The 12744-nt window shown below is 38.5% G+C and overlaps 1 protein-coding gene across 5 annotated transcripts in view; it reads right to left on the bottom strand.

Moving 5' to 3' along the window:
* ARHGAP6 (Rho GTPase activating protein 6) overlaps positions 1–12744 on the bottom strand; it is a 317190-nt gene that overhangs the window by 24557 nt on the left and 279889 nt on the right. For all 5 annotated transcript variants that reach the window (XM_054627666.2, XM_077173171.1, XM_077173159.1 and 2 more), the window contains 2 exons: positions 7610–7866; positions 2887–3082 (listed from right to left, as the gene is read on the bottom strand). In XM_054627666.2, coding sequence (XP_054483641.2) covers positions 2887–3082; positions 7610–7866 — 453 coding nt within the window. The remainder of the gene's footprint in view (positions 1–2886; positions 3083–7609; positions 7867–12744) is intronic.

Genomic DNA, 12744 nt, shown 5'->3' with positions numbered 1-12744 from the left:
TAAGAATAAATAAAAAGAAAAGCAACATATTTCTCCACAAATGTGTACTTACCATTGATGCAAGATGTGATTAAGAAGCCATCAATTGTGGTTTTTAAGGATCACTTTTAATCTGCAAAATGGCATCTCTGTGACATTTCTTGTGATGCCACTTTGGATGTGCCACTGCTATGAGGAACAGAGGGATGCAGAGACTGAGGCACTGCTCAGGGTTTGGAGGTTGAACTTCCAGGACTGATATCAAAGGAAAGAGGCAGTAAAACAACTAAATATGTGGGCACTGAGCTGTGTATTTGGATACAGGATGAAGCTGGTATTTGGGACAACTCCCTGGCTCTAAAGTTCCTGTCATGACAAAGTTGAGAGTCGCCTTCAAAGGTACCTAAATAGGGCACTCAGGCAGACTGTGAGAGGGAAGAACTTCAACAGGGAGTTGTGTGCAGTTTATAAGGTAGGAACAGCTATTATATAGAGGGAAAGCTATAAAGAAGCATTGTGATACTTAAGGCAAAGTGCAGAAGTGTCTCATTTAGACTTAAAGTGATTAGGAAATTGGTGTTGCCTGCTATTTCATAAGAAATCAGTTCAAACCTTCTTGTAGCCCTGCAGAAAGCCACTACAAATACACAAAATTATAATATGGTTCTCAAATGGACATATCCTGCAGACTAACAGGACCTGAAAAATTTGAGAGGTGACCTGGTCTTTAGCACTGACCATGTGAGGGGAAATTTTAAAGTCTGAAGGGCCCATGTATATAATATAATTTTACATGGTTATACAGTTTTGCAAAAGGGATGAAATTATCCATAAGCTTGGAAGTTTATGGTCTAACAAGGGCTACTCTGCAGCTCTAATCTCTACTGACATACAGGAAGTGTAAAATTTCCTTGTGAAACAAATGCCTTCTGACAGCCTTTAGGCTACACTTGCTTGCTGGAGATGTGTCACCTTGAATAATATTTGGAGTTACAGATCTTCATCAGAGAAATTCAGATAGGATTCTGCTTTTTAGTTTTTAGTCTCAAGACCTCTTTTTAAATCTTTTCTCTTTGGTTAATAGAAAATTACATTGATGGACTATCATTTAGTAAACCCAGGAATACTGGCAGGGAATCATCTGAGATGGAGATTACACACATTGGGCAACCTGCAGGCTGCTCACCCATTCCTACACAGACAAGACAGTGTTTTTGCTACACTACAGGTCTACAGAAAGCCAGGCCTTTATATCTCTGGGATGTGAATCCAGGGAAAACAGGGAAGGTGAACAAGGACAGGTGCTCTTATGTCTAAAAACATAACTATTTTTTGTCCTATAATGCTCAGAATTATCCTTTAAAGCAGTCATCAGAAACTGCTGGTGATTTGTTGCTGAAAAAGGATTTATGCATATAGGCAAGTATTTTCAGAATCAGGAATGATGTTGCTACAGTGTCCACCTTCTACCATTTTTAGGTTTCTCTCAGTGCCAATAACTGTCTTGTGGAAAGCAGATTAAAATTGAAGAATTTGCCCCAGATTATATCAGATTATTGCACTGTGATGCAATCAAACAAAGCACAATAACACATAGTAAATTTCCTTTAGAAGAAAACTTCAATGTAAAGGAAATATTTCCATGAAGAGCATCATATGGAAAAGAACTTTGTTATGAAAGTGCATTAAAAGGATTAAAAATCTATCACAGATGATCAGGTGACGTAAAATCACAGTATCCAAATGATGCTCAGCTGGATGGCTTCTTTGGCTGACTCAGATGTTCTCCAGACTCAGCTACCTTTTTTTTAAGGGATAGAAGTCATTCATCTCAAATTTAATCATCCCATACTTACTTGTCAGCCATGGTATCTAATCTCTGTAAAAGATTAACAGCAACTATCTTTTGCAATGTTCCTTGATACATTTGTAAGGAAGACAGTTTTCAGTTATGAATTGTGAAAGCTCAGCATTGTTGTTTAAATTGCAGTCCCTCATCTTGCAAAAGCCTTTCATTCAGAGTTAGTAAATGATTTCTTGCTGGTGAAATTAGCATCAAATACATCATTTGCTGTTACAATCACCATTATTTTATGGTTTGTTGATTATCTGGCCATGTGATAGCTCCATCTTGCTGCGGCCAAGTTATTTCAATTCTCATTAAACAACTTTACAAGGCTAAGATACACTGGCAGAGATGGTGAGCAGATAGCTAGATTGACTACTGTTTCTGTACTATGTAAAGCTGTGGGAGGCTTGTGTCTGGACAATCATGAACACGTAGGAAGAATGCTGGCAGGAGTCTGTGATTTCCTTTGGAGAGAGCAGGCCTGAGCCTGAGGCTGATCAGGAGGAATTAAGCCAGAGACAAACTGAGTATTCAGCCTTCAAGCCTTGCAGTGAACAGGAAGAGGCTACTTGGAGCTTAATATATATTTACCATGGAGTTCTTTCTTATTCTGAACCCCCATCTTCAAATATCAAAAGTCTTACAGTATAAATAGTTAATCTAGATCTCACACCTTAAGATCCACTGGCTGTGCACGACTCCAGACTGCCTGGAGCGTTTCAGACTTTTTGTTGTGAAGGTACAGGTAAACCTGTGGGGTGTGAACAGCTGTTTCTGCAGAGCTGAGCACCCCAGTACAAGAGGGGTGACCTCCAAGAAAGGATCTATTCCTGTGCTCTATGGGCCAGTTTACAAGCTCGCAGCACAGATCTTCAGTTTGGGAAGCTATCATGTACAGAATTACTTGTGAGACAGTATTTTTAGCAAGAGGCAAAACAGGAGGGAAAATGTCTAGCTTTCAAAGACATCCTTGCATATACTTACTTCTCAAAATAGGCATTTATTTATATTATAGTAAAAATACATCTGCCACTCCTGGGAAAACAAAATATTCTTACCATGCTTTTCCAAGTGCTGGCAGCAGCTATCTACAAGCCGGGGAACCTGCCTGTAAATAGGGTTCAGGCTTAGCTTCTTATCTCTTGCCTTTTCTTTCTTGCTCTGGGCTTCTGCTGGCAAAGAGAGCTGGAGAGCCTCCAACAATCTTGAGTGATTGTCATCAAGATCTGTGATAGAGTCCACAGACATTGCACCCTGTAAAACACACACACGTGAACAATCAGTAGGGCAGGGGAAATCTCAGCATCACAGGATGTCCAGCAAAGACTTTTGCCTACCTGCATTTTAAACAAACTAATATAAAAATACCATTAGCTACAACATTTTTATAAATTAATGAAGTTATAATACCAGTGTAATGGATAGGAAAAATTGCTATGGTACGAAAGTTATTCTTATCATATTATAATGAATACAAAGTAAAATACTGAAAATTGAAATGCTTTCCACTCCTTCACTCCATGCTTTTACTGATGTAAGCCTGCACATACTGCAGGGCAAGGATGAATCATGGTCTGTGGGTGCACCTCAGAAGTACCATATTCATGTGCATGGAGATATATAGATATTTTTAAATCTTATTGCCTACTTTTTCTGAATCTTGGACCATTGTATCAGTGAAATTTATGCAAAATGATTAACAACCATACACCACATACAGTTAACAGTTAATATCACAAATACAAACAGCTGTGGAGTTTGAAATAATCCCACTCTATCACAGAATAAAGATACATCAGAGAAGTTGAGGGGTAATATTTTTAAAATAATTCTACTTCAAGTATCTTAATATTTTAAAATCATTAAAATTCCAATGAAAGCTTTGAAATCCAGGTTTTGATTACAGCAAGGTGCAGAAGTTCAAGCAGTCTGTAAAGGATAAAGCAGCACAAGCAGCTGGAGGTTTCTGGCATGTTTCAATTTTCACACTGTAAAAACAAGACTTTTTTTTTCAAAGCACAAGATTACTGTCATTTCAAAATTACCATTTCTCTCAAGTCTTATTAAACTTATGAGGCAAAAAGCAATTAAACTTATGAGGCAAAAAACATTCTAGGGTCCATTACTACTACTACTACTAATAATAATAATCATCATCATCATAATCATCATAATCAACACAAAGAAAAAAGTCAGGTTTTATTCCTATTAAAAATATCTGTTGTAAACTATTTTCTTTCTTTCTGAAACAAAGCATAAATTTTGCCATAACATAAAATGTACAGTACAGAGATGCAGCATGTCATCCTAAGAAATAATAATGAAAATGTCAATTTCTACTCAAAACTTTTCTGACAACTATAGTTTGTTAAAAGCTGACAGGCAATTTATAGACTGCTAGTCAGAACTGTATGTCTATTAAATGAGAACTTGAGAATTAAATGAGAATTGCTTACAAGGGAATTCAAAGCTCTAAAAGTATTTTGTTCCATCAGCCTAGCCAGCTGAACTTTATGAAGATTTTCAACTCATAGGCAAAACTCACAAAAAGTCCACCGAGATTTCAAACTCATTGATAAATTTCTAGTTCTTAATACCTTAAAAAAAAACCATTTAACTTATCAGGTATAGTTCTGCTTCTTGTAACTCCTGGTAGATATATAAATGAAACACAGTGAAGTTTTCAGATTTTTTTTACCCACATTACTATAAACAATTACTAGATCCTTTAGAATCCAACTTTTGACCTGTATTTCTGATGTCTCTCAAAAGTACATCTGCTTGATTCCTTTTACCATTTCCTGCCAACAGGAAACAAAATCACAAACAAAAAACCCCTCCAGACCAAACAAGAACCTCTGGCTATGACCCATGTGTATAAAATTCCAACTGAATGATATTTTGATTTTATTTAAGAGTTTGGCATCCCAAACTTCAAATAAATGAATTGGCACTGAATATCCTCACCCCACCCTCACCAGTGCAGCCCCTGTGTGATAGGTGCCCTCCTTTATACCCTGCCTTTACTGGTCCTTTCCTGTCTGCAAGGCATCCTCACCTCATGAATCATTATCAGAGTCACTTAAATCGGATTCAGATCCCTAAAATAGATGCAAATACAGTCAGTTCAACGTGGTCCTTGGGCATTTTATCAAAGTTGTGGATTAACTGGCACACTGAGCTGGCTTTAGGAAGAGTGACCTTGAGTTCAGTGACTGAAGTCATGGCTTGGCAATACCAAGTTCAGGCCAGCTCTGATTTTACAAAGTGCTCAAGCAAATGTTACCAACATACTCTACAAATCCAGCTGAAACTCAGGCAGATCTATTAGTCTGGGCTCAGACTGACCTACCTGACTGCTGAGGAACAGAGGAGGAGGAGACTGCACACCACTGCTCCAGGTTAGTAACACACACACTGCAGTGCCCAGCAACTAAAGAAAATGAGGTTCCATCTGCCAGCCATTACCTTTGCACATAATGGATGCCAGTCCTTGCTCCCCCATGATGAGTTCAAAACCTAAATACACTGGGGAAGTCTTAATCTAAGCACATAGAAACATGAAGGAAAGTGGAATTTAAAGTCTCAACTTCCAACTGCTGGGCAAAAATCCTATACAGAAAATGCAGCAACAGTGACTTTTGTGAAGCTGTTGGAGAGAGAACCACAGCACTCACACCATGAGCTCTGCAGCCAGCATTCTAACTGCTATTGAAAATCTCAGGTCATTGTTTGAAGACTCACTTTTGTGTTTAAAATACACAAAAGTGAATGACACAGTTGCAAAGAAGTGAATGGTGCAATGATAAACAATCCCTCCAGTTTAAGTTTAAGAGGACTGCACTCCAGGTGTCTGTGCAGCATTTTTGTGATAAATTGGTTGTATCAGTTGCATTTACTAGCAAATAATTTTTTTTTTTTTTTTTTTGTAAGCATTTGTCAGTTGAAAACAGTGCAATGGTGCTCAAGAGATAAAAGATAAGTGCAGGCTTCCTTATCATCCCCTAAGTAAGCTCAGGGCAGAGGGGTAAGTGCACCGATAAACAGAAATATAGAGACAAACAAGATATGGGACATGAGTTGATAATAACGTTAAATAATGGAAAATTCATGAAATTCATTAAGTAAGTTCATTCCCTAAAGAAAATGCCAGCTCCCTCATGTCACACTGCCTTAACTTTTATTTCTCTGTGAGTGAACCACGTCCTGCTGCATCCTCATGGCTGTGGACCAAAGGCTCCAGTTCTGCACTCTGAAAGCTGCAATGCCAGTATTGACAAAAAAATCCCCAACTATCTGAACACACAAAACATGTAAAACCCTCCCTCAGCTTCTAGGAACTTGGTCCTTATAGATCTCTGTGGACATACCAAAGGATCCATGTTCTTCTGCCTGCTCACTGGTCAAATACATGTCAGAAATCTTATCATCCAATCTTTGTGAAAAGAACAGCAGATGAGTCACCTCTGGACACATGAGTTCTCTTTCTCTCCTATGAAAAAATGTTCTGAAGCCAACAAGTACATACAGCAAAGTTTTATTTTTTGTCACTGCCAAACTCTGAAAGAAGTTCATGGGTTTCCCTTAACTTAGTCAAGTAACTTTGCACTTTTGTGTGACCACAAATGCCTGTTCATATGGTTTGTATAGACCAACAGATGTGCATTAATGAGTATACAAGACTGCAAACATCATGCTTTCAGTTTTGCAGACAGAATATAGACACTTCAGGCTTCAGCTGGCAGCTAGACAAAGAGTCCCATGACATGCCTTCTGCCTTCTCTCAATTTGCAATTTACTCTGGTACTACCCCTCTTAATCCCTGTTTTGAAGAGCCCAACAGAGAATTTCTATGAAGCAGTTTTAGCCTATGGATGAAAGAAGGTGAAATTCTTAAGAAAATACTTTCTTTTCCAGAATCTGTTCTTGTACTTCAATTCTTGCTCAGATTTCTTAAAAAGGGTTTTATTCAAAGTATTTTATTATGCATTTTTTTTTCTCCCTCCATTGCAGATGAAATTAAAAAGCAGGAAAGTCTAGAACCTCAATTCCATGGTAACAAAAGAAAAAAAATTACTAACTGTAGAACTAGAAAGTTCAGAGCATAAAATTTAATTACAAGGAACAGATATATGCTAAAAACTGATCAATTTTACAGGCAGATTAATATTCAACCCAAACCCACCACTCTCTATTTTGCTGGCAAAGGCATCTTCCTAGCCTGCATGCAAAAACATCCTTCAAAGACCCTGGCACAAATCTAGTCTGAGAACTCCTTACTTACCATGGAGGATATGATTTGGGCTAGACCATGAGGATTTTTATTAATATAAGGATAGGGATTAATAGTCAGACTTATTATCAAGTTAGAGCTAGATTAAGATAAATATACCTATAAATATCAAACACATAGGTTTCAACTTTAAAACTGCTGAAAGAATGAGGTTAAAGACAGAACGAATTTGTTAAATCTGAAAGACTTAGACAGAAGGAGGTAGATAAAGGGAGCAAACAGGAAGACTTCTAGATAATCTCTCTGTTTCTTTGTGATCTATTACAGACTCACAGGGTCTATATGACCTTTTCCCACCAGCATGAGCAAAAGAAGATTTCCACCACAGTTAAGAGTTTTCTGATGTTGATGAGGCTGACTTCCACCTGAAAAAACCCACTATTTGAACAAAAAGTATTCCACAGTCCACACACACAACAGGGTTGTCCTGGTCCAGCCAGACCCTCTGGACCTGCAATCACACACCCCATTGTGATGTGTCTACTTACACGCCTCCTTGCTCGTGGTGCTGGCTCAGGTGTGTTAGGAGAAGTGGATTCATTCGGTGTTTCTGAGGTGGAGCTGAGAGATGAGTTACTGCTGGAAAGTTCTTTGTTCTGTCTTTTAGTTCCAAATGGCAAGAGAAAGGCCACAAAATCTGAAACATCTTTTTGCTCTTCTCTCTGAGAGTCTTGCTTGAGCTTGTAGGCCCGGTCATTAGCAATCACTTGAGACAAAGGCATTCCAAAAGCCTGGGGAATAAATTCTGCAACAACAACAAACCCCTAATAGTTACCAAACATCTGGTATTTATTTAGTACAAAAAGAATTAACTCTTTCTTTGTTAAGAAAAACAATCTGAAGTCCTTTTAAATATGTAGTAATTCCAATGAAGTATTGGACTCAGTAATAATAACAACAACAGTGCCAGATTGTTGTAGCCCATGGTATGTGAATGATATATCCAATCACATAATGCAAGATACTCTGCACAGGATCTTGGAAAATCACTTGAGGTCAAATCTAGCTAGGATGTTGACTTCCACCAAATGAAACTGAACTCAGGCACTTATGGTTACATGTAGATGGTGCACAGGGACATCAGAAACTCTGGTAACCATCCTGAGACTGTGAGCCTCACTGGACTGTGCCAAAGCTCTTTCTCATGTTTCAGATCCCTCCACCAGGCTCCTTTCTCATGAATGCTGTAGGGCACCAGAGTCAAGGGGTCCTGGCATGTGCAGGGGTTTCACTACAGTTCAGAGAGCTTTGAAGTACATTCACCACTCAGACTAAGCCTTCAAGGATATAGTTTTAAATTCACAGAAGAACTATACTGTTTTAAATACAGGTAAGATTGAACCTGTTTAATAGTGGTATATCAGTATGAAGTTCCTTTGTAACAGTAAAAAAGCATGGACACATGGAAATATAGGAGAACACATTTGTCTTGATTAAGAAAAAGAACATAATCCTCTCACATCAATACAACTGTAATGTACAAAACCAGCACATATCTCAGATCTCAAAGTAAAATGCTTAAATATTTTACAAAATAGAAAAATGCTTTACAGTGAATCAGTCAGCAACAACAAAATTCTCATCAATAATTTTCAACTTGTATCTACCTGAGACTAGCAGAAGCAAAACTACTGAGACACATTTCCAACTAGAACTGGCTTGTGCTCAAAAGAAATGAAAAAAAACAGAGCTATTGATGCTATTCACCCTGGTGAAAATGAATGCAACTTCTACTAGGTTCCAGCTTCAGACCTGCTCAGATCAGGCATAAATAAAGCACCAGAGATTAAAATCAAATTTCTTTAAGCATCAAAAAAGGAATTCTTAAAAACAAAAAGAAGCACATAGAAAAATTCTTATATACTATACTTCTCTTTTGCCACAATCGTGTAAATGCCAAAAATCCTTCTGGGATTTTAAGTCTGACTAGATCTTTGATGACACTTGCAAATTGTTTCTGGATTTGTATTAAGTAAGGCATTGGAAAAAAGAGGATATTTTAAGAATCTTGAATGAGGACAGCACTAGTCTATCACACTAAAGAAACAACAGCCCATTGTTCTGATTTGGTAGAAACATTCCTGCTCTTTAGAAGCATGAAATGTTAAGATATGAGTTAACTTTTGTGGCCAGTCAAAACTAAATCAGGAAGAAGTGCCTCATATATCAAGCAACTCTGGAGGTGACCTATGAGTAGAATGACACCTAAAACCATCTGCATTTAATTTAGGACAAGAAAGATCATCCTCACACAGATATCAAGCAATGCAGGGATAGCCAGTTCCAGGAGTTCAGTTAGACCTTTCCCTCCTGTACTCAGCAGAGTATGTCTACAAAATTATGATAGTATTAATATTACTTTTTTGACTGTTCTGAATCATCTTCCTAACGAACATTTAAGATGACAAATTTGAAACGCACATATGTGACATGTGTCCCCTTCTGGCTGTCTAACCAGGTGCTTTCTTATACTCCCAGCAGCCCTTTTTATTTCCTGAGAAAAGCCAACACAGTATATTCCTCTGGTTTGGCTCAGAGCTGCCTATGATTCAGACTGGGAGAGGACAGCAGTATTTATTTAGCTCATGTGATGCCCAACAGCAGGCTGGTGCTACATCAACTGGGGCAAGATCAGCAGGAGATGAGCTCTCTGCACTGCTTCATTAAACAAGTTCATTAAAATGACCCTCTCCTTCCAGTATGTGAAGGCTGGCATTTTGAGGTAGGTGTTGTCCCTCCTTGGAAACTCTCAGGTGTGGGATTCCAGGTTTTTAATTACTCTTGCTCAATGTGGCCCAGAGAAAGGACAATGAGCCTCTACTCCAGGCTGCTCTGATGTAGACCTTCTCAGAGGACATGAACCACTTCCTCAATTTCCCAGTGTCTGGCAGAGATGTGGAACTGGATGAAAACCAACTGGCTGAATTTCAGACTAAATACAGATGGCAGTGGTGCTGGCTGGCAGTGGTAATTACATTAAAGAGTTGGCAAACCCAGTAAAGTTTTGCTCATTTGTTGAAATTAAGAGAATCAGTTCCCCCCTCTGCAGACTGCCTGCAGCCTCAAGTTCCCAGCAAAATGTGTGTGCTTGCACCATGGGCTGTGGTGGCAGGGAGCATGTTCCACACAACAATCTTCAGAAGCATTCAATCCCAACAGCTTCCTGGTTGGACAGGTAATTAGAGTAAATGTTAGCCCCTCTTACATTTCAGATTCAGTACAAAAGAAAAGCTATTTATGTGAAGTAATTAGCAACCCTTGGATGGGAGAGAAAGGGCACTAACTCAAATCACAAGATGTGTGGGTTTGAGGCTCTAGTGTCACAAGAAAGGTAAAAGGACCAACTGCCTTTTTACAGATGTGTGCTGGGGATCCCCTCTGTCAGAGAGGTTTCATTTGCATGAAGAAATGTACCTTAAAGCACTGGCTCAAACCTTGGTCTGTTGTATACATAGTGAGTGCCAAAGCTACAAAGGTAGTTATTCTCTGTAAACTCAACAAAAAATTGATCACTTATTCAGTGAGGAGACTGGGCAGCTTAAAAAGACATTCTGCAAAAAGCATCATGTAAAAATGTGAAACAACCAGGCAGATTGGGCAATCAGCTTGGAAACAGACTTGTATCCTTAGCCAGCACCACTTTTAATACACTCCAGTTTTCAGTGTTTACTGGCAAAGGAGGAAATTTACTATTTTGGAGAAGTGCATAATTTCTCTTACCAGAAAGTCAGTCTTGCAGCTGAGGCAAGATTCTTAACAAAATTTTGATTGAAACTGATATGTTCCTAAGAAATCTTTCTTTGGCGGTAAATCATCATTTTCTAATAAAAAGCAGCATATCACAGAAAAATTCCTAGCCAGATCAAATAAGAGTTTCAGTGATCCCAAATCCTCCTTTTTGCTAATCAAATGATAATATTCAGGATGTTGACCCACATGGTTATAGCTTACCTGACCTCATGTCACCCTGTCCAAACATAGTTTAAAAGATTTCTCTGAAGATTCAGCAGGTGAAAACTGCTTTCCATCCCACAGAACATAACAGTCTATTAGGAGCCAGTGAGATCTATATTCTGGATTTTAATGAGTCTTTCAATACTAATAAAGTGAAAAGTAACTCTGGTTAGGGTCCTTAGCATTTGGAGTTATTTCTTAAGTACATCATAAATGCTGGTTTTGGGTTGCTAAAATCTGTGACCAAGATTTACTAAGGTGCTTGTACCATATCTATTTAAATAACAGGAATAGAGATCAGAGAATAACAAGCTTTTAAAGGGATATTTAAATGGGGTCTTTAAGTCAATCTCCCCAGCTAGCAGACAGGGTAACTCTGTTTTGCTAACTGAAATAAATTATTTCAGATCAGTAAAGACAGTGATTGAAGCAGAAAACAAGGAAAACAGAAACCTCAGTCCATAATGGGAACTGTAAAACTCCTTCCATCTGAAGGTTCTTCAAAACCTGCACTGACTCCAGGAGGTTTGACATAAGACAATGTTTCCAGCATCAGTTCTGTGGCTGAAAATCTCTTCTTCAGCTACTCACAGCTCACTGATCTTCAAGGAGTAACACAAGGCCCTCCCAATTACAGATGCTTTTTTCTGGGAGTAGGTCTGGGATTTTTTTACAAAAAATTAAAGACATTATTTGGTACTTTACTTGACTTCAGTATAAAATATGACACAATGTTGATTAAACCCCCTGTTTTTTATGCTGAGAGAGCATGAGAATCATATTCAAAGTGTTTTTATAGAGGCATGGTTTTATAGAGGTTGGTGGAAAGGCTTTTAAAAAAACCCAATTTCTGATAAACTACAATAAAAAACAGACTTCATTTATTCAGCTCCCTCCTTAGGCTGTGCCCAGGCACATAGACACCACGATAGGCTGAATTACTGAAAACAAACACAAACATTAATTAATATCTTAATTTACTGAGCATGAATAGGAAGTAAACACAAAAGACATTTTCAAGAATTTTGAACTAAAGAAAAACTGGACATCTGCTGGATTTGCATATGCCACAGATTTACCAGGAAGGCCTTTTCTCATGAAGTCCTGCATACACAGCAGCTGTGCTAAGGCCCCAGAGATGAACCTGTCAAGTATTTACATCCCATGCAGAAGCATCAGCAAAAGGGATGATTCTCAGTTACTCAAGCAATCACATAACAAGTGATTATAAATTCTCAGCAGGTCTCTTTGTTAACCTGTAGGGTTTTCTGGAACCAAGGCAAAACAAACTTGGTTTACTGATAAAGTCTTCTAGAGCAAGTAATTTGTGGGAGGCATCCCTCTCAGGAATGCCTGTGTGTACTCTAAAAGGAGGCCTGCTTACACTGACACCCACATCACTGGAAAGGGATGGCAAAAGACTCTGCTTCCGCTGCCTTAAAAATTAGCACTGAATTCATAAGGGAACAATATCCAGCTGCCAGCAGACAGCATCCTGAGAATGTCTTATTTCCAAGCAGCACAGACATGTTACTGCTCCTTCAGCCTGAGTAGTGTTTGTCAGCAGCCAAAGGCAATGTTTGGAGACATCTGTAGACAGTAGGATTGAGGGTCATGATGGCCATTAATAACAAAGAGGACGGGTAAAGCAAAAACACTTGAAGGATAG

The sequence above is a fragment of the Agelaius phoeniceus genome, chromosome 2, assembly GCF_051311805.1.
Source record: "Agelaius phoeniceus isolate bAgePho1 chromosome 2, bAgePho1.hap1, whole genome shotgun sequence".
Lineage (NCBI taxonomy): Eukaryota > Metazoa > Chordata > Aves > Passeriformes > Icteridae > Agelaius > Agelaius phoeniceus.
The sequence above is the reverse complement of the archived record's forward strand: the minus strand, read 5'-3'. Positions and strand labels throughout refer to the sequence as shown.